At 36.3% G+C, this 23,020-nt stretch overlaps 1 protein-coding gene across 1 annotated transcript in view; it reads left to right on the plus strand.

The window, feature by feature from the left end:
• Nucleotides 1–23,020, plus strand: part of USH2A (usherin) — a 654,133-nt gene that overhangs the window by 417,527 nt on the left and 213,586 nt on the right. Inside the window, exons 41-43 of the mRNA XM_075997053.1 lie at nucleotides 10,953–11,287; nucleotides 12,095–12,217; nucleotides 20,211–20,374. Of these exons, the coding sequence (XP_075853168.1) occupies nucleotides 10,953–11,287; nucleotides 12,095–12,217; nucleotides 20,211–20,374 (622 nt within the window). The remainder of the gene's footprint in view (nucleotides 1–10,952; nucleotides 11,288–12,094; nucleotides 12,218–20,210; nucleotides 20,375–23,020) is intronic.

Raw genomic sequence — 23,020 nt, forward strand, 5'->3', positions numbered from 1 at the left:
CCACCACGTCAGATTTAAATAGATCAGAAAATGAGAAGAGATGGGAAAATACAGAGGAATGGGTTAGCATATTAACAAAATTTCCCATTACCAATATTCTGATATTTTTTAATAATCAAAGAGTCAAAATGATGGGGAAATGAATAAAAATAGCATATTCCTGGGCTATCTAGAAAGTGTTCTATTATTCACCTCATTCTATTGGGAATGAACTCTAGAGGACAGGATAACTACCATTGTTTTGGCTGGCATACAAACTTCATTCAAGGGAAATTAGTGTAACCAAACAGGAGGGAGTTTTGTAGCTTAGAAGCCTCTTTTGTGTAAATACACACATGCTTCCATGGATTCAGTCTTGTACTACTGCCAAAAGCATTGGTACAGTAGCTTGCTCACCAGAGCACAAAACAAAGGACATTTGCATAACAGCAAAGTTCATCTGTTGAAATTATTACTTGGATCTATGTTGTGTGTTCTCTCCTACCCCCACCCAAAGCAAACACTAGGTGATGCTAAACAGTGTAAATTGTTGAAGAGATATAATTTAGCCTACCAATGAAAAGCTATTTTTAAAAGTCTTTATTAGGTAGTTTTAATATGATACTGGTCCAAGCAACACAATATCAAAAGTGTATGGAATTCTATTGATTATATACCAAAAGGAAATTAATTTAAGTACACAATATACAATGTTTATTATATGAATTAAGCAATCTTAAGAATTGCTCTTCATTCAAAATAAAAACAAAACAAAGCAAAAAGCTCAAATAAACCTAGAGTTATTAATCATTCCAAAAATTACTTTTCTTTTCAATCCTGGGGGAGTTTTGCAAAACTTTGGTAGCAGTATAATATCAGTCAATATAATGCAACATAACAAACACCATCCCTTCACAAAGGCAAGGCTATAGAACAGACATTGTTCTGGGTTCTTTCTAACAAAAAATTTATAACTAGGCCTTGCTGATTGCAGCAGATCTGCAAAAGAACAAATATTTTCAGAAAAATAATAACTCAATGCATAATTCTACTAGATTCAGCATATATGAACGATGTAATCAAACGTATCCAGAACAAGTTTTCTTTGTTCTTTTTTTTCCCTTTTTTTGATTCTGTCATATCATCCAGAAATGAAACAATATACATGGCTTGTTAGCTTGCTGGAGAAGTTTAGACTAGCTTGGCTAGAGAGTTGAATCTCGCAGGCACTCACTGGAGGCCCACAGGCATTGGTAACCCCAGGGCAGGAATCTAAAAGTCTCTAAGAAGGTGCCTGAAATATATGAACATTGTACATGAGTAATAAGTTTTTAGAAACTCACATTTTATATTAATGCCCATTTTATAACTAGGAAATAAATTTATCAATAAAGAGAATCAGCAAGAATATTCAACTGAATCTAGTATTTGATGCTATACATTATTTAAATAGTATTAAAATACTAGATTTGTGCTTCAGTATTATTGGCTGCCATTATGTTCAGAGAGATCTTAACCATGTACTTTACCAAAGTACATGTCCTGGCAGTAAACAGAGGTATATGACAGCTAAACAATGACTTCTTTTTGTAAAATATAAGATTTAAAAGTCAAAATTGCAAATAGATTAAATATTCATAACAAATAACCGGAGGGTAATTAATGTATTGGTCAAGAAATTAATTTAACATTTACCACTGAGTTGTTCCAAGTATTAGGTTGGATAAAGAATGTTATCAATAATATTAGCAACAATAACACTGATAATTTTAGTTATATTGAAATTTGTTGAACATCAGTAAATGAATGCATGTCTTTATGAGCGCCGCCTTCAGGCACTGAGGATATAGTAAACGTCAGAATACAGTCCTTAGCCTCAGGGAGCTTACATTTAAGACAGAATGCAAACAAAAGTATAATGTGCTCAGAAGTGACAAGGACTTGGAGGAAGAAAACAAACCAAGTTCAGAGGAATAGAGAGTATCAGATGATGGGGTGAGAGATGACAAAAAGAGTGGAGCTGGTATTTCATCCTAGTTCTTCTCATTTTGTGCCATGTGTTGTTTTCTCTATACAGAGCCACCTGTGAGAATTACAGTCTAATAGGCAAAGCAAGAGAAACTACACTCACGTCAACTATTATAGAAAATAATTCCAAAGTGACATTTTCATAACCATAAAAAGAGGCAACTGGGCATAGATACAAACATTAAGAGAGGTAAATTGGAGGCCAGGAATAGTAGGTGGCTCATGCCTGTAATCCTTGCACTTTGGGAGGCAGAGGCAGGAGGATCACTTTAGGCCAGGAGTTTGAGACCAGCCTGGGCAACATAGCAAGACTTCATCTGTATGAAAAAGTTTAAAAAATTAGCTAGGTGTGATGATGTGTGCTCTAGCACAGAACCTAAAAAAGATATTTCAGTAAAACTATAGACTAATTTCATATGTGAATATAAATCTAAAATTTTTAAGTAAAAGATTAGCAAATTGAATTAAGAAGTATATTAAAAGAATGATAAATCAAGACAAATTATTTCAAAAATGTAAGGATGGTTCAACATCAGGAAATCTATCAACATACTTCTTGCATCAACCAATTACCAAAGAAAGCCCATATTTTTATCAACAGATGCAGAAAAATGACTTGTACAACTAAGTAGCCATTTCTAACAAAAATTCAAAGTAAAATCAGATTAAGAAAAAAATATTTAAATAAGATAAGGTCAAGGTTTAGACTGCTATACTGAAGCTCTTGAATTGAAACTAATAAGAAATAATATGTAGAAATAACTAAGTTGCATAACTGTAGTGCAGAAAAACAACACCCCTCCTTTTCTGGTGATATCATGAGCCTCTAAACCTTGATGCTTCTGTCCACTTCCTCAAAGTCAAAGCAGAATAAGAGAGCAAGCCTGCAGTTTTCAGTTCTTACACAATAGATCCTGACTCAGTCAGCCAGAACCACCAGCCTTGGCATGTGCACCAAAAGGCATAGTGTCACCCAGACCACATTTATATGTAGCTTCACTCAGTTGCGTACACTTAATGCCACTCATTTACAGGTTTGATCAGAAGCCAAAGTAAAAGACATTGAGTCATAATCATTGTTCTCATCGACTTTTAAAGATGGGCCATGTTTGATGTCTGCTTAAATTAAATCATAAAAAATAAAATGACAATATTGATTGAGTTCATATTATTAGGTTGGTGCAAAAGTAATTGGGGTTTTAGCATTGTTGAAATTTGCCATTCATATTGGAATACATTCTTAAGTAAATGTAATTATTTTATACATCATTTTAATGCACATTGCTCACTTCCTGGTTTTTTTGCTAATGACTTATTACTTGCTGTTTATTTTATATTTATTTTAGACTACGGAAATGATGTTAGACAAAAAGCAAATTCAAGAGATTTTCTTATTCAAGTTCAAAATGGGTCGTAAAACAGCGGAAACAACTTGCACCATCAACAATGCATTTGGCCCAGGAGCTGCTAATAAATGCACAGTGCAGGTCTTGTTCAGAAAGTTTTGCAAAGGAGACGAGACCCTTGAAGATGAGGAGTGCAGTGAATGGCCGGCCATCAGAAGTTGACAGCAGTCAATTGAGAGCAATCATAGAAGGTTATCCTCTTTCAACTACATGAGAAGCTGCCAAAGAACTCAATGTTGACCATTCTGCGGTTGTTCGGCATTTGAAGCAAAGTGGAAAAGTGGAAAAAAGTGAAAAAGCTTGATAAGTGGGTGCCTCATGAGCTGACAGAAAAATCAAAAAGTTGTCCTTTTGAATTGCCATCTCCTCTTATTGTCTGCAACAATGAGACATTTCTCGATCAGATTGTGACATGCGAGGAAAAGTCGACCAGCTCAGTGGTTGGACCAAGAAGAAGCTCCAAACCATTTCCCAAAGCCAAACTTGCACCAAAAAAAAGGTCATGGTCAGTGTTTGGTGGTCTGCTGCCAGTTTGATCCACTACCGCTTTCTGAATCCCAGTGAAACCATTACATCTGAGAGGTATGCTCAGCAAATCAATGAGATGCACCGAAAACTGCAACACCTGCAGCGGGCATTGGTCAATGGAAAGGGCCCAATTCTTCTCCGTGACAATACCCAACCACATGTTACACAACCAATGATTGAAGAGTTGAATGAATTGGGCTACAAAGTTTTGCCTAATTCACCATATTAACTTGGCCTCTCGCCAACCGACTACCACTTCTTTAAGCAATTCAACAACTTTTTGTGGGGAAAATACTTTTACAACCAGCTGGATGTAGAAAATGCTTTGCAAAAGTTCATGGAATCCCGAAGCATGGATTTTTACACTAAAGGAATAAACAAACTTATTTCTTATTGCCAAAACTGTGTTGATTGTAATGATTCTGATTTTGATTAATAAAGATGTGTTTGAGCCTGGTTCTAATGATTTAAAATTCATTATCCAAAACCACAATTACTTTTGCACCAACCTAATATGTTCCAGGAATTGCTTTCATTTAATTCTTACTACAGCTTTGTTGGATTGATGCTATTATTATCTCCATTTTTTAGATGGGAAAATTGAGACTTGAGAGATTAAGTAACTTGCATAAGATTATGTAAGAAATAAGAGTTGGAATTCACATTCAAGAAATACGATTCTAGAGCCCAAGCTCTTCTCTACTCCTTTACACTGTAACAAATGGAAAATGCATCATCTTCTGGGATGGAAGAACTTAATTCCACAACAAATCAATCCTTCCAAAGTTGACATTTAAACCTAACATCATTCAAATCAGAATGCCAGTAATGCTTTTGGTTTGTTTTATTTCGAACTGGATAAAATAATTTTAAAGTGTAAATGGAAGACTAAATGGTTGAAAACATGCTAGAAGATTACAGAAGAAAAGAATAGTGAGGTGATACTTTCCTTAGTAGGTAAACTTACTCTAAAGCCACTGGATTACCACAATATGGTATTGGCATAAAAACAGACAAATGGTCATTGGAACAACCTAGATAGTTTAGATGTAGACAGAGGTGTATGGGGAAGCTTGATTTATTGTAGCAGTGGCATTTTATTTCATTGCGAAAGGATAGTTTGTCTTAAGAATTATACTGGATGATGGCTGACCAGAGACATCAGCTGCCAGATTGCCTCAGAAAGAAGGAAAAGTTTTAGATGAAAAACAAGCAAACAAACATAGATCGGGGTGTCATTCTAAGGGAAAAGTGTCAGAACCTACAAGAGATTCCATAGGAAGATAATGAGGAGCAGAACCAGAAGCAAGATATCAGCAGAGGACAACCCCTAGGAGGGTTGGAGTCTGGCAAAAAGGGTAGATGGAGCAGTTTGTTTCTCCTGCCCTCACATCTCTGGCAGTCAGCAGGCTCCTGAGCTGCTGGAGAGCCTTTCTACCCTTATGAGCCAAAAAGATGCTGTCGCCAGTGAACTGGAAGCTTCTTGAGGACAAAACACCAGCCTGCGAGCCCTCTCGGGGTGCTTCCCATCATCACAGACCCAAACCAAGATGGCATGTGCCATATTGCGTCTCCACCCACTGTGTGCCTTTGTCCTCCACAGGGGCCTTCAGCCCCTCGGTTTTCATCTTGCTCATCCCTATACAAACATTTTCCACCTCTAGTCCAGAATGCAGGAGCCACAGGGGGCTGGTGGTTCCCAGGGGATCTGTGTGACCCCAGAGCCTGGACATTCTGGGCAGGCCGCCTTTTGGAAAGAGGGACAGAGACAACCAGAGTTATCTTTCCTCCATCCAGACTCTTTTTCTCCCCATCCCCCACCCCCTCATCTGTGGCTGCCAAGAGAGACCATTGAGCCAAAGCTCTCAGGAAATGCTGCTTCCCTCTATTGGTACATACACCACACCAGGGCTTCCACAGAGGGGCTTAAACCATTCCCCTTAAAGACCTACAGAGGACTAAGTGGTGCTCAGACCGTGAGCTCTCTGCTCACCAGCTCTCCATGGTACTGCTTGCCCAGTTGCTCCATCAGAGCAGGGAACACCCTAGAGTGGAAAGACATCAAACCTGCTTGAGCACCCATTGGAAACTCAGGACCAGCATGCTTCTCCCTGGCATGGTCAGGGATTGATCTTTGGGGACCCAGGGACAGGCCTTCGGGCCAGATCTTGTACCCCCATGACTTAATCATGTTGCTCAGGAGCATAGAGGGGAGATTTGTCAACTAATCTTGGGAGGCAAGATATCCCACAAGGGCAGAACTGCAAAGAGAATGCAATGTGGGTCCCAGCCATAGCACACTTATGGAGAACCCCACACACAGAGGAGACCGTGCTGTCAGGCCAGGGCAGTATCCTGGCCAGGGAAGCCTGTAGTGCCATGATGGGAGATCAGATAGTTTGAGCTGCTGCATGCTGGCAGATGCCAGAGAGAGACTGTAGAGGAGAGGAGGATGGAGGAGGAAGAGGAGTGAAACCTGCTCCTGAGAGTCAGATTGTGAATTTCAGACATCCCTGCCTCCAGAAGTAGATTCTCTGGTTGGGGAGCCCACTACACCACATAGCTCACCACTGCTGCAGCTGGGAGCAGACTTGTGATGCCTACCAAAGCAGCTACTTTACCAGCTTTTGAGAAGCCTGAGGGCAAGCTCACCCAACCAGACCTGCCCAGCCTGACTCCTTCATCCACAGCTGTTGTGGCAGATAATAGAGACCCACCTAGAAGTTCCAGGTATCCACCCATCACCTGGGGCATTTGAGTGCTTCTGCTGAGGAGCTAGAGCTGGTCACAGTCCCTAAAACAACGCTGCAGCTTGGTCTTTCTGGCAAGTGCCACCTACTGACAGGGAGGTCAATTTGCATAGCCCTTTATAGCATTTACTGACTCAGTCATCCAGGGTGTGGTTGGTTCTCATTCGTAAGCACCACCAACTGTCTAAGAGATTAAACTGGGCATGCCAATAAAATTTACGCTGGTAAGAAGACCACAGGGCTGGTTAAAGAGAAAAGATTTCAAATAATTCCATCCTCCTGCATCAAAGAGTGACAGGGAATCTCCATACACACACAACTCACCACTGCTATAGTGTACAAACAACTAGAAGCAGAGAAAACTACCACACTAAGGATATCTATAACCAAGGCATCCATCCAGAACCTAGAATGCCACAGAAACATCCACAAGCAAAGCCAAATGTTCTTACCCAGCATGTGCTACAGACACTTCCTGACAAAGTTGGGGAGGGGAAAGCCCCATCTAAACAAAAGAAAATCCAAAAATAACCAGTGACTGGTGCCACAAGTGAGAAGGAATCAGTGAAAGAACTCCAGAAGTATGAAAAATCACAGCAAAAGGACAGACCCAAAAGGGAACACTAACTCTCTACCAATGAATACCAACCAAATTGAAAATGACAGGTAAGGAATTCCAATTATGGATTGTAAGGAAGCTCAATGAAATCTAAGAGAGAAAGTAAAACCGATGGAGAGAAACCATGAAAACAATTCAGGAAATGAATGAAAAATTCAATAAAAAGATTGACATATTAAAAAGAAAAAACAAATAGAACTTCTGAAAATGAAAAATTCATTTAAGGAAATACAAAATATAATAAAAAATTTTAAGAATAGACTAGACCAGGTAGAAGAAAGAATCTGAGAGCTTGAAGTCAATTCTTTCAAATTAAATCAGTCAGTCAAAAATAAAAAAAAACAGAGAGTGAAGAGAAATGAGAGGAATAAACAAAGACTACAAGAAATATGGGATTGTGTAAAACAGAATAATATAATAATCACAGGCATCCCTGGAAGTGAAGAATAAAACACACTAAATTAACGAGGAATAGAAGAGAAAGGACCCAAATAAGCTTCATCAGAAAAGAAAAAGATGTTACAACTGATACTATAGAAATACAAAATGTCATCTGTGAATACTATGAAAATCACTATGCACATAAACTTGAAAACATAGAGGAAATGAACAAATTCCTGGACACACACAACTTCTCAAGACTCAGTCAGGAAGAAATAGAACTCCCCATAGACCAATAATGAGCAAGAAGATTGAAGCAGTAATAAAAAAGCTTCCAACTCAAAAAAGCCCCAGGTGATTTCACTGCCAAATTTCACTAGACCTACAATGAAGAGCTGGTACCCTACTGCAGAAATTATTCCATAATATTGAGAAGGAGGGAATTCTTCTCAACTCATTCTATGAAGCCAGTATCACCTTGATGTGAAAGCCAGAAAAGGACTCAAAAACAAGAACAACTATAGACCAATATCCCTTATAAATAGCAATGCAAAAATCCTCAATAAAATTCTAGCAAACCGAATTCAACAGCACATCAAATAAATAATCCACCATGATTAAGTGGGCTTCATCCTAGGGATGCAAGGACAGTTCAACACAAAGAAATCAATCAGTGTGATTCACCACATAAACAGAAGTAAAAACAAAGACCTAATGATCATGTCAATAGATGCAGAAAAAACATTTGACAAAATTCAGCACTCTCTCGTGATAAAAACCATCAACAAACTAAGGCACAGGAGGAACATATTAGAAAATTATAAAAGCCATATATGACAAAGCCCCAGAGATGTTAAGCATTTTCTCAAAGTCACACAGCTTTAGTGATATATAGCTTGGATAAAATATTAGGGACATTTATCATATGTTAGCCCACTCTCAACTCATAATATCAATCTTTATAGATACTCTTATTCATAGAGTTCTTAAAAATAGTTTAGTGGAATTAAAGAAGTCAGTCAGTCACAATGTTTATGTGTGTTAACTTTTTTCAAGCCTGAAGCTACTCAACTAAACTGTATATCTAAGTTTCTGCTTAAAATGGGGAATTTTGAAAGTGCTTTGATTTTTTTTTTTAGAGCCATTCATCACAGATCTGAAAGAGATGGTAAAAGTCTATGGCTTCTTAAACCTAATACCTAATAATGTATCCAGGATATTTTCAGCAGGGTGATCAAATTAGATACCATTTCTGTTACCCTACTGACTGTAATGACAATATTATAAAAGATTGTGTTATTTAGTCTTCCTAAAAATTTTTTGTAGCAATAGATTCATTTCTTCTAACTTATTACTGCCAAAAAGGTAATTTTTTCTAAGTTTGTAACTTTTTTAAAAATGAGAAAAAAAGCTAATTTCTAGATGTAAACGTTTATAATGGAGAAAATAGGATGTTTTTGGATCTTCAAATGACTGTCTCTAGAGTCATTGCATCAAATCTCTTAATCTCTGCTGGCAGATATCTTATTCACGTTTTATCTTATGAATGCTTTTTCTCAGCCTCAATACTGAGTTCCAGATCGATTCACTGTTTGCTCAACTACTAACACGGGCTATCTCCTAAATTTTAATTCTTTCAAATGTTGCCAAGCTCTGACCTGAAATCTCAAAGTATTCTATTTTGGGAGGCAAGAAATTCGTATTACTCAGATCAGTAGGGTTGAATTTAGCTGTGATACCTCTTCCTTATTTTATTTATGTTATAAATACCAGGAAGTCCCCTGAGTTTGACCTTGACTAATTTTCCAAGTCCACAGAGAGTATTTACACCTCCACAACAAAGAGAACCATATGTCTGCTCTGCAAACTTTGCTTGCTTTAGGTTTTTTTTTTTTGTTTTGTTTTTAAATCTTTTCTGCATCCAGACAAATCCTCTATACTAATAAGGAGCACATCTCAAACTTCTCTTGATCCTGGCATCTCTTCTCAGAATTCTCCAAGAAGTTTTTAAGATTAAAAATGATTTCAGCCCATGTAGTAAGATTTGGATAGATATTGGCCCATTGTTAATTATAAATTATTGCAATAATCATCACGCAACTGCCCAACTAACCCATGGTGGGACTCCAGTTTGTCACCAATTATTAGTAAGAGTACTCTTACAAAAACTCAACTCATATTCCTTCTGGAAGAAACATTTTCTCTTTGATGTAAGATGAAAAATTATGGTCAATTCCTCTCTGTTTTAATTTTTCTATTATTCCTTTTGACTTTGATTTGTATACATTTATAAGTATAGATATCAATATATCACCTTGTGAAAATTTGGCTGTTCAAGTTTCAAAATGACTGTATGCTAAGGAAAAAATATAATCTAATGAGCAATGACTACAATTACTTACTGAACTCCATCTGTGTGTGCGTGGAAATAAATGAATATAAAATTTAGTCCTGTTATGAAGAAGATTACAGACTATTTGAACAATTAAATATACTAGTATTTATAAAAGGAACACTGGAAGGTAACAATAAAAGAGATGAAAAATTTAACCAGACAAGAAAACAAACTTCAGACATTATGGTATTCCATTACAAAATGTTCTTTCTTCTGATACTCAATTCCATGTGTTAGCTAAACAGGACCATCCTTTGCTTGCCTTTTAAAATGCTTTCTATACATATCTTATCCCTTAGAATAGGATGTGTTCTTATTGCTTTACTTGCTAAATTATGTACACGTAAGATTCTGGAACTCAATTGTGTATCCTCAGGAAATATAAATTATGATTTCCCTTTTTCCCACCCTCCAAAAAAAAATGTGACTTAGTGTATACACTAACAGTGCAAATCATGGAGTTCTGATGTTTCATTTAATTGAGTTATAAACAAGAAAACTATCAAATCTTGTCTCTGCCCTATTGATGCATGTGGATGTGTGAATTTTCTCCATGTGTTTGCCCTGTGTCCTTCGGAACACCCACAGTGGAGATGAATCACTAAGGTGTGTATTAGTCTGACAGTCCCAGAAAGTATCAAGACTAAAAGCCAAACCCAGGAAACAGCATTTCATCGAGTTCCTGGTGTACTGCTAATTGATCCCAAACCCTTCATTACTGTCTAGTACAAAGGACTAAGTAGAAAGTAGGCATTTAGAAAATGACTGAACTGAAAACAAGACAGAGCGAAATTCTAGGCCTTGTGAACTTCAGTTGCTCTGTTCCTGTATTGTCACACTGACTCTAAGTTTATCTTTTATTGCAGGTCACTTGGAAACCCCCACTCATCCAGAACGGAGACATGCTTAGCTATGAGATCCGCATGCCCGACCCTCACATCACAATAACCAACGTGACTTCCTCAGTGTTAAGTCAAATAATTACACATCTTATTCCTTTCACTAATTATTCTGTCACCGTTGTTGCTTGCTCAGGGGGGAATGGACACCTAGGAGGGTGCACAGAGAGTTTGCCTACTTCTGTTACCACCCACCCCACCCTACCTGAGGATGTTGGCCCATTGTCCGTGATTCCACTAAGTGAATCGTATGTTGGGATTTCTTGGCAGCCACCATCCAAGCCAAATGGACCCAATGTGAGGTAAGAGAAAGTGACTATGATTTCAGATTTTGCTATAGTCTTCTATAGAAGGAGGAGGCTTTTACTCACATAATAAGTAATTCTTTATTGGATATCTCCCAATTCATAAACTTCATACAATATTAATTGTATATTTTGACTTATACAGAACCATAAAAGTTCATCAAAGTCTTAATAGAAATAACATCAAAATATCGCAAGGACTAAAAACAACAATCACTCTTCTCTAAGGATTCTCTACATAACCCTTCTCTTGAGTTTCAAAGTACAGTTTTATTATACGTTAGGTAAACCTAATGCACATTCTGATACGTTGGCACAAATATGACTCAAAATTCTAAAGCTAACACAATAATTCTTTGGCATGTTATTGTTATCGGGAAACTTGTAAATAATGTGGTCAGGGGTATAGATAAGATGAAAGGAAAGAGTTGTGAATCTGAAATGGCTTTGTAACAACCTGGACTTGATACTTGGCCAAGAATACAGAGTTGATAATATTATCATTGTTTATAAAGTATTGATAAGAGTAGGCTTAGGAAATTATTAACTTGATAAGCTTTTTGTATCTCTACATTGTGTGAAACTAGCAATAAAGATTTGGTAAATCTGACGTAAAAGAAAACTAAAAATGCTATCATTCTTACAGATAATAGTAAAATATTTATCTGAAAAAAAAAAACTTCAAAAATGTTATTCTTTAGGTTTGCATGCATATATTAGACACAAATATGATAAAACAATCTGAATTTTGGTAATAACATTAGTTGAGATAATCCCGATGTTCCTGCTTGTCTTTTGCTTTAGATATGAGCTTCTGAGACGTAAAATCCAGCAACCACTTGCATCAAATCCCCCAGAAGATTTAAATCTGTGGCACAATATTTATTCAGGAACTCAGTGGTTTTATGAAGATAAGGGTCTTAGCAGGTGAGATTACAAAAACTATAAAAACAAATGCTGGCATTCAGTTTTGGGCATGTTGAATAGTTCAAAGTATCTTAGTGTCTTCATTGTGTGCGCATGTTATCAGTTATGCAATAAAACATGTTTGGTTATTATCTGTGGCATTAATCATCGAACTGTAACAGTCAGCATGTTTAATGTTTGCCATCTTAACGGCATGCTTAAAATAAGCCTTTTGAAGTTGAACTTGGAGGTGTTTGAGCCTTAACCTATTGCCTTTGTCACAGCTCTATCTAGACACGAAATGTAATAGAGGAATTTAGAAATACTGAACATATATGAAACTGGGGAAGTTACTGGGCACTTGTAAAAGTTTACTATTTCTGGAAAGTGATTGTAAGTCATTGGTTCAGTCCACAAAAACAAATGTAGTAAACAGGATTGAGACTTGAAAGAATTCAATCTAGAATTCAAAGAAATGAAATGGGCAAATAGGTGATGTCAGAGAAGAGTGCTACATGGGAGAGTTAGGAGATGTGGGTTCTGTTTTATCCTGTGCTAGCAAACTAGCTCTATGATATAAGGCAAATCACTTAACTTCTCTGGGAGTCACTTTTGTTGTCTATAAAATGAGCCCATTTGATGGAATTAAATGACTTCTAAATCTTCATGCATTCAAGCAATGTAACTGAATTTCAAAAAACATGAATGTTATTTTATGGAAACAACTCAATCCTATTTTTCAGTATCTTTTCTATCAGGGTGGTTCTTTTTCTAGACCCACTACTCAGTGGCTATATTCTGAACCCTGTTTACAGCTCTAGCCTTGCCTGCCACCCCTTCCTTACTGAGGCTGCTGCGTGTTGCACTCATTGCCTCCAACAAGCTGCACTTGCTCCCTCCACTGCACTCCAGGGTTGCCTTTTCCTATTGCCTGATTAGATCATCCTTCAAGTCTTGACCTAGAAGTTTCTTTCTCCAGGAAGGCTCCCCTGCTCACTCTCTTGCTGGTCTAAATCAGCTCCCCTTGTTTCTTTGTGGTTTTTTGTTGTTTTTTTTTTAATTGAAGTGTAATACCTTTAGAAGGAATAGGTGATTTCCTATTCCGCCCTCCAGTCCATTATTCCCTATTTCCTTCTTAACTTACATTTACATAAAGACAGGGAGCATTGAAGTGTCTCTTCCCATCTTGACTTGGTATCACTATAGGTACATTTAGAATCAGCTTTTAAATGGCAATTTTCTTGATATGAAACATAAAATGAAGACTCACTAGGCATCTCTTTATGAATTTATTTGTGAGAGCAAAACCGAGTTGAAGTCAATTTCCCTCTTCAAGTGGTCTATTCTGGTTAAGTATACGTTTTATAATACATGGGAAAACGCCAATCTAACCTAAAATATCATCGTCTTCTGAAATTAAGATCATTTTAGCAGTCATTTTCTCTTTCATTTCTACATGCACAAAGCAGAATATTGAGCCAGTTATCCAGATAATTTAATTCAAATAAGAACGCTTTTTATTCTTATTATGATTATTGTGGATAAAGGGTAATTTTAATCTGAGTTACAAAGCTGGTTGCCTCATTACTAAATTTTGCTCCGCCTGTGTAAACACGAACTCAGTGTAACCGCAGGTTTATACTAATGTAAGTTTCCAACTTTTCTTCCTTAATAATTCTGTGCAAAGTGGCCAAGTTATGGTTGTTGGGGGAACCATAACTTTGGGTGTCCTGACATTTTCATCACTTGGAAAATCTGGAGAACGTGCCGTTATCATCGGATGCTGCCGATGTGAATCAGACAGAGTTTAACAAGAGGGCAGCGACCTCCTTCATTTTAAGCATCAATCTACCCTTACAATTTTCAGCACCTAATACTGCCTTGGTTCCTAAGAGATTAGATAAAACTGCTAAGTAGACAGTACAGCATGTCCTCCTCTTTTTTTTTTTTTTTTTTGCGGATTTAAAGAAGGAAGAATAAGGTACAAGAAATAATAGGGTTATTTTACTGTTTTAGGGAAAATGTTGATTTAGCTGTCATTAAGTTTATGAAGGAAAATGTGTTCTAACTCCTAGCCCTTTCAATGATTTGTAAATTTCTGAAAGTATTTCTTTTGCATTGAGTTTGGATGGAGTCCTCTATGTGATTCCTCGAGAATCTGCTAATTGTATTATCTTTAAATGAAAGCATTTAAAGTTAATTTTCATCTTATTTCAAAGAATGGTTGGACTTGTTTATTTTAAAATTGAAATGCTTAAGCTAAATGTATCATACAATCTAAATTTAAAGCTTATTGATGTGCATTCTCATATAGTTTTTAAACCCACTAAAATGAAAATATTTCAAGTCCTAAAAGAAGATGTTGTTTCCATGTGGAATAATATTTTAAAAAAACAAAACAAAACAAAAAACGTTCGTCCCCCTTCTTTGTAATGAGATTGAATGTGCACAGACGTTTTTGTCTTTGTTAATATGGAAAGACTGGGTCAATTCCATGACATGCATTTCTGTAAATAAGAATGTATTCAATTGTAGCTATTAAGTAAAGAAATTGACTTTATACACAGGAGGGGTGAGTGGGAGAAAGGACTTCTCCCATGACTACCAAATGAGGTACATCCTTTACTTTTTTCCTTAAAATCAACATGTGAATAAAAGTTGAGTCGAGGAATAAAAGCCAACTTCTGTCAACATTGGTGTATGCCATCTCATAGCAATGTGCTTAATTCAGAATGAGTGAAAATGTATCTATTTCACATTCAAATTAAATTGATCACATTGCTTTTCTCTGTTGGGATTTTTTTTTTCATTGCTCCAAATTCACCTCATGCTATCCTCTTCCAAGTGTCATCATATTAAACGTTACCTCATGGAAAATGAGCTTCTAAATCTGGAAAGATACATTTTGTCATAGGAGGTTTTCCCCCCTCTACTGTTTTCTTAGGGGGAAACAGATCTACTTTCTTTGTCTGTATTTCTCTCTCATGTTGATGACATAGTAGAAGAAAGATGGAAATTATAGAAGAATTATTTTAAGTATGACATTCTGGTAGTATAGGTATAGATACCTACAGAAACAATAGAAACTTTCACTCACCATCAAAAACATATTATATTATAAAAACTTTTAAGTGTGATAAACATTACTCTTCAATTTCAAAAGCAAAATTCTTCAGTATCATTTTTAGAAGCAGCAGATAGGTTTAAAGAAAATGTACCTGCCATCCATGGAAATTTTCAACAATTGCAGATTTAAGCAAAAAAAACTGTATTACATTATTTATTTGTTTATTTATTCCTACAAAATATTTGAAGATCTAAGGAACAGTGTGCTAAGGTTTCTCAAATCCTCACTTGGGTGATGTTGTCCTAAAGCACACTTTGGATTGTGGCAGATATGAGGAAGAGTTAGTGGAAGAAGCAACTAAATAGCCTGCATTTTCAGAAGCATCATTTATATTAGTGACAATATTGACACATGAATTCTGTTAGGACATCAATAAAGTTGACACATTTTTAATTCTGATGAAAATAACCCGAGGCATGCTACAGCTGCACTGAAAAATTTTATCGGCTCCCCAAACGTATCAGACCCTTTCAAGATATGAGCCTTCACACATTTCACCCTGGAATAATGTCTCATGCTGGACAAATGTCTTCACTGGACAAAACACCACTTGTCATCAAAGCCCAGCCCAAATGTTACCTCCTCTCTGAAGACTTCCTACCTAGGCAAGGTTTAATTAGATGCTCCATCTGATGTGTGTCCAATGAAAAAGAAACAAATAATATTTCAGATGTTCTCATTTAAAACCATATTTCTATAAAAATTTATATGCACTGTGGCTCCAGGAGGACAGATATCAACTTCATTATGTCTAGCATCTGGCATATTGTTAGAATGCAAGATATATTTTTGAATGAATGAACAAATTAATGAATGAATAAAGTGATGTTATATCCACTATGAAAGAACAATATAATTTGTTTTCAATATGTTTTTTAGAAGAAGCACTTTGCTAAGTGTTAGTAGGGATCATTTCTCTATTGGACAGGTACATTTTTGTGTCACCAACCTATCAAATTACGTAAATGACCTGAGATTTTTGAGACTGAATGCTTCAGTAACTATGAAACATCCATGCATTCACTTCTAAAATTATCTATTCAGCATCATTTAAACAGAATCTAGTAATAAAAGTAATAATAACAGAATCTTCAAGTGAGTATTGTCCCATAAGTAAGATTTTAATATATTATCTTTTATAAGAAAAATTACTATAGTTGTGTCTATAACAATAAAATTTACCGTTTGCTGTTTGTGGGGGACAGGGAAACCTGGGACTAGAGGATGGTCTCAAACAAATGAATCGTTTAGGGAAAAGTTATTATAGTAGCCCAGTATTGCTAAATTGACCTGTAAACAATTGGTTTTACTAGCGACAATATAGATTCAATAGAAGTATTCATTTACTTTGCAGATTTCAAAAGCTATTTCCTACAGAGTTTGAAATGATGCATTTTTCAAGACATGTCTAGGAAATACAATTAGTATGTAGGGAAGAAATTGATTGATATAAATAAGTTTTGCCATGAGTATATGATGTCAATTGATCTAGCATTTTTCTTTTAAAAGTATTATTTTATTAGTAACTAGATGGAATGTCCCATTTGATATCAATAATCAACATCTAAATCCATTTTAAAAACAATATACATAGAGTGGAAAAACCACTTCAAGCCAACTAATACATTCTTTTTTGATATGAAGTGGTGAAATATAACCAACACATATATGTACTTAAGTCATGGGTATATATCCTTACTACATAAAGACTAGATTTTAGATGCAATGAAAATAGTCTTTTTTAGTATTTAAGAGAATTAAAGATATTATTTCCTTAAAAATTTAACTTAATAAAAGTTAAAGAATATTCAAAAGGCAAATACATAGCATCAAGTGAAATACCTACTGAAATAATGAATAGTGGAAAGAATTTAATATTGAAAATGAGGAAACTAGGTGCCCAGCTAGCCCTGTTAACTGGTTGTGCAAGCTTAGGCAAAGCCACTTAATTTCTCAAGATCTCATGTTTCCTTTTTAATCTGTAAAATTTAGTAGACATTTTATTATTAGAAGCAGATAAACTCTAAAGCCATCTGTTGCTCTAAAATTTTAGTACCACCTTGAAAACAGGCTTCCCAATTGCATGTATCTGTGTGGCCTAAGTTTCTTCCGTGCAGACATAAATTGTGTATTTCACCATACCCACATTATGATGAAGTACCTTAAAGTATCGTAAGAACTAAGGTGCTACAGAATTTGTTTACAATTAACTATTTTAGTGCCACCTTATTCTGTTAATTCTACATGTAGAAAAGAACCACAAACATGGTAACACTTTAAAGCCATAAAGATGACTAATTGCGTAATAGCATAGACTTATGGAAGAAAAAATTCAAATATTGTAAGAGAGGAGATTAGGCATCCAGATTCTAGCTAGATTTCTTTTAAGTCATTTTGAAGTAAAAAATAATTGTAAGTATTTTACCCAGGGAGAGAGCTAATGAAGCTGAGGTCACCGGTTCAATTCCCATGTGAGCCATTAGCTACATTTCATTCCATTGTCATAGGCTTGCTACCCTCTCAACCCTGACTCTCTATCCTTCATATTCATACTAGTGGTTGCAAACGAAATTTAGCCAGACTGTTTGGATGCATAAGCAAAATCTATCCCCTCTGCTAGAAAAATAATTAAAAGGTCAAGCCCTGGTGATATGACATCATCCAAGTATGGACAGACCAGATTATCATTATGGCTGCTATTACTATTACTATCATCACTATTAGGTGGGAAGTGTAGTGCCATGGTTAAAAGAGCAGGGTCTGGAATCAGACTGTCTATATTTGAATCTCAACCCTTATACTTATTAGCTTAATAACTTGGACAAGTTATTTAATTCATTGAGCCTTATTTTCCTCATTTTTCAAAATAGGTATTACAATATAACCTTATGGGTTCTTGTGAGGAATGAATGGGTTAATACATGTAGAAAATGCCTGACACATACAAAGTAACTATTGTTATTATTTTTATTTTTTTATTATTTTTAATTATCTTGGTCATGTGGACTATTTAGTACTTGCTAAAAAGCCTATGTAGTAATTTCCCAGGGCTGTCATAACAAAATACCACATACTAGGTGGCTTAGAACAACAGAAATTTATTCCATTGCAGTTCTGGAAGTTACAAGTCCCAAATCAAGTTGTTTTCAGAGCCAGACTCCCTCCCAAGGCTCTAATGAGAATCTTTTCTTGCCTTTTCTAAGTTCTGGTGGCCCCAGGCATTCCTTGGCTTGTGGCAGCGTAACTCCAATTTCTGCCTCTGTGTTTACATGGTCAGATCTCCCTGTGTGTGTCTACATCTCTATAAAAATACCCCTCTTTTTCCCCACTCCCCCAGTCCAGCATTGGATTTGAGGCCCTTCCTCATCTAATATGACTTCATCTTAACTTGATTATATCTGCAAAGACCCTATTTCAAAATAAGGTCCCATTCATAGGTACCAGGGCTTAAGGCTTGAAAATATCACTGGGGTTGAGGACACAATTCAACCCACTGCAGCACACAAAGCAGAGCAAAAAGAAAGACAATAAGCACTGCAGAAGAGGTAGAAAAGCAGAAAAGTATAGAAGACTTGATGCTAGCACTTATTTGGGAGAAATAGATAAATAGCTTCCAAAAGTCATTGAGTCTTTTCCTGGAGTCCCAAAAGCAAACCAACATCCTTACATGTGGCTGAGGCAGAACCCTTAAAAAATATCTTTGGGACGTGAGAAACAGGGTAAGTCAAACAGACTTCCTCTACCTAGGTGCTAGCAAATTGCTCTGAGAATCTGGACTTAATTTTGGGCAAATGAGTTAGCACAATCCTGAAAATGGCAGCTCCCCCTTTGCATTATGATCTCCAGAGGTTGTGATATATTGAGATAAATACTGTGGGTCCTGCATGGGAGGTGAGGTCTCCTTGATCACCTAATAAACTCAAGTTAGGTAATGATGATCCAAGGCCAGTGTTCGCTGTGAGTCCTGGATGCCCCTGGGCTGGTGGTGTGTGCACAAGATGTTTAAGCAAATGTCTCAGGCTAAGCTATTTTCCAGTCATAGCCTTCCCTGGTGTCTATAAATAGCATTTTCCCAGCCGGGCAGTTTTGAACTAAACAAAGAAACCCTGGTGGTCTTCTTCCTAAAAAAAAGCCAAAAGGAATGAAGAACTGATGGCTTTACTCTATTGTCAATTTAATATATGACTTGGAATGGTCCTCCTCATATCACATCACCATGTCAGTTTTCGCCTTTTGCAAAGTAATATTCAGTTTCCACTGTATTGACTCGAGTAAATATGTTCACACTCCGGCAAAATACGGCTCACTGCAGCAAAACTCTCAGCGGGAGAATGTTGTACACTTTAGTCACAGTTACAATTTAATTTAGGGGTTTATCTGTCTGCAATGAGATTATGGGAAAGCAGCATAGGTATAGGAAGAAAATGGTGATGAGGGATCCTGATATTTGAAAATGGATGAGTTTCCGAAAAGAAGAGCATAAAACTCTCTGGATCAAATTCAGATAGAAAGCTGGCAGGTTGCCAGGTTTGTAATTGCATCTTGAATTGAGCTGTAATCCTCACCACTCTGAAAACAATAAGAATAAGAAAATGATAAACCGCATTTGTTTTAAATAGCAATATTTGCTTAGCATTCCTAATACAATATTTCCCCGATGCTTTGGTTAAGACTGGTGAGCTATAAAAATAATGATATGTTTTGTGTAAAAAGGAAAAAGAAAATAATGTATTTCCTAGGGCAAAAAAAGGTGAGTGAGCATTAGGTGAGTAGAGGTGGGAGAAGGAAATTCTGTATTTGTAAAGAAAACAGAAATGATGTGTTATATTTTCTGTAACATAGAGATTTATATACTTTATTTTTTCTTTTTACAAAACAACTTTTTAGATTTACAACATACGAGTATAAACTGTTTGTACACAACAGCGTGGGGTTTACGCCAAGCAGAGAAGCCACGGTGACAACGTTAGCTGGTCTTCCAGAGAGAGGAGCCAACCTAACTGCAAGTGTGCTTAACCACACAGCCATAGAAGTGAGCTGGACTAAACCAAGTAAGTAGGCTTCTCCTATCTTTATTTCCCTTTCTTGATGAGCACCCAAATAAATTATGTGTGGACACGTTAAAAAATAAAAACTAAAAAGACAAGAAGTCTCTGTGCTGTTCTTGAGAAGCAAGCTCTCCCTCCTAGGTCTACACCCTTCTTGGTCCTCCTGCTCACCCTTCTTCTTTCTTTCCTTTTGGATGGAGATGGTAGGTTTGATCACAAGAGCCAGTTGTGATGCAAATGTCCGTATTATTAATTCGATACAGTGTAATATCGTACACCTTCCTTTAGAGGGCTCGGCCCAATACTTTGTAACTCATACTCATCAGTAAGAAACATTTGATTGGATTGCAATAGTGTGAAAGGTTTTTCTAAGTGAATCATCTTCAGCACTGGCTGTGGACAGAATTCCAGCTCCGTACAGTGAAAGGAAGCCTGGAAGTCACCACTGGATTTGCTTAAAAAATGCAAAGTATGCCCTTGGTCCTGTTCAGAACACTTGTGCAGCCCCTTGACCGAATCCAAACTTCACAGAACAAATCACTTCATTAAAATCTGTAAAATTTGGATTCAGTCAAAAGGCCACACTCAAGGACCCAGAAAACCACATGTGACCCCAAGGCTGCAGGTTCCCCAGACCTCTGCAATTTTAGGAACTGCAATGACTGAAGTTTCAGAGCTACTTGGATAGCAGATCAGCATTTTACATCTGATCAGTTCATTTGTGATGATGCATTTTGAAAATCAGAATAAACCCAGCCCTGAATCTACTGTGAAAATATGTGTTATAATCATTCTTCCAGGAATACCTGGACATCTGGCAAATAGTTAAACCAAAACTTGTTAAAATATTACCAAGTGTTGGAAAATATCTGATTTGGAAGGGCCCAAGTAAAATATTTTGTTTTGTGAAAGAAAACTCTGCTCACTAGGATAATCATCTACTATTATATAAAAAGACATAGAATTACTGCTGGTTACTGTGTGACTTTGATCCAGCCTAGAGTTTTGTTACACCCTGAGAAGAGAAATAGTCCATTTAGGACACCTGAGTAAATTTTCTTCAATGTGTTGTGATATCAATTATGAATGAAAACCAGTATTACGTGACATTAATTGTAAATTAAATTAATTACTAGTTATGTTCATTTACATTACCACTAAATAATCCATTTTTACAAAATACTATCACTGTAGGGTTGCAGATTTATAATGATCTGTGACACCTGTATTGGGATCTCTTAAACCATTGTAATGAAATAATATAAGTTAATAGATGCTTATGACTACAATCTGGGAAATATACAAAATTTGTATCTGGGAATGTATGTTTATGTATAATATATTTTCACTCATCTCCCTCTTCTGTGTTCCGTCTCACCAACTGATTCATCTTAAAAGCCTACTCATAAAGGTAGGCTCTCCCCGGCATGTGACATTTGAATACTTCTGTTAAGATCCGGCTGCTGGATTTTCACCAATATAGGTCCTTTATGTTATAATTGCATTCCTGAAGTAAGTGTGCTTATAAAAACTGACAAACCTAATAGATCTGAAGCAGCTCACTGAAGTTTCATTACCTTGGTAATCTGAACCTCTGACCTTCGGGATGTAGGTAATGCAATCTGCTGTTGTTTCCATTCATACCTTAGAAATTTTTCAGATAACTATTTGTGAGCACAAAGGTTAACTCTCAGAAGAGGGTCAGCCTTGCGGAAGCTTGTTGCATTATTGTTTTCTTCCTCTGTGCAACCTGCTATCTTAAGTAAATTAACTAGTCAGTCCTCTGTGAAAAGCCACCTATGTTTTGCAATTTTAATTGTAAATTGTTTTCTTTCCTGGTAGGGAAAAAAAATTGGCATACAGTCTACAATGCTCAAAGACATGAAACTATAGATTAAAAATACCTGTAGTGGAAAATCATAAGATTTAAATTTATAACTATTTGCTTATTAAAAACTGCCTTATCAAAACCCATAAAAGGTATTTTAAAAAGCATATTCTTTTTTTACTATGACCCTCCACATGTATACATCATTTGGGTAGCAAAATGTTTCTGATGAATTTTTACCAGTTACAGTTTGACAGGGAAAAGTTCCTGAAAATTTTAGACTGGCAGCTCTTAAATGTTAGCATCGCATGTGATGTAATGTGAGAGGAAAGCATCCCTGCATTTCTTTGATTTATTTGGGGGGGGGGCAGATATTGCAAACTGGCAGCTCATAAGCCATATTCCCTTCCTCCATTCCCCATGCATTGTTTTACCTTATGGTATTTGAAAAAATAATATTTTGCCAAGATATAATAATCAGAAAATTTCACATAAAGATGATTTTGCAATTCACTTGAAAAATCAAATGATGAGGTGAAACTCTTCCCACAATTCTAGAAGGAAAATGTCAGCTGGCACTGAGTAGTGGCTGCCTCTTAAACAGGTCATGCCCCTGACGTCTGATCCAGTCCCCATCTTCCTGGTCCTAATGGAGATAGGAGGTCCTTATCCTTTCTGTGTGTAATAAAACAAAATATTTTGGCCTAAAGTAGATACACTGAAGATAAATTATATTGGTGATTTTAAAAAAAAATCACAATTTTATAAGAAGAGATACTAAAACACCTTCACCTAATTATTCATACAATACTCAGAAACTT

The sequence above is a fragment of the Microcebus murinus genome, chromosome 23 (genome assembly GCF_040939455.1).
Source record: "Microcebus murinus isolate Inina chromosome 23, M.murinus_Inina_mat1.0, whole genome shotgun sequence".
NCBI lineage: Eukaryota > Metazoa > Chordata > Mammalia > Primates > Cheirogaleidae > Microcebus > Microcebus murinus.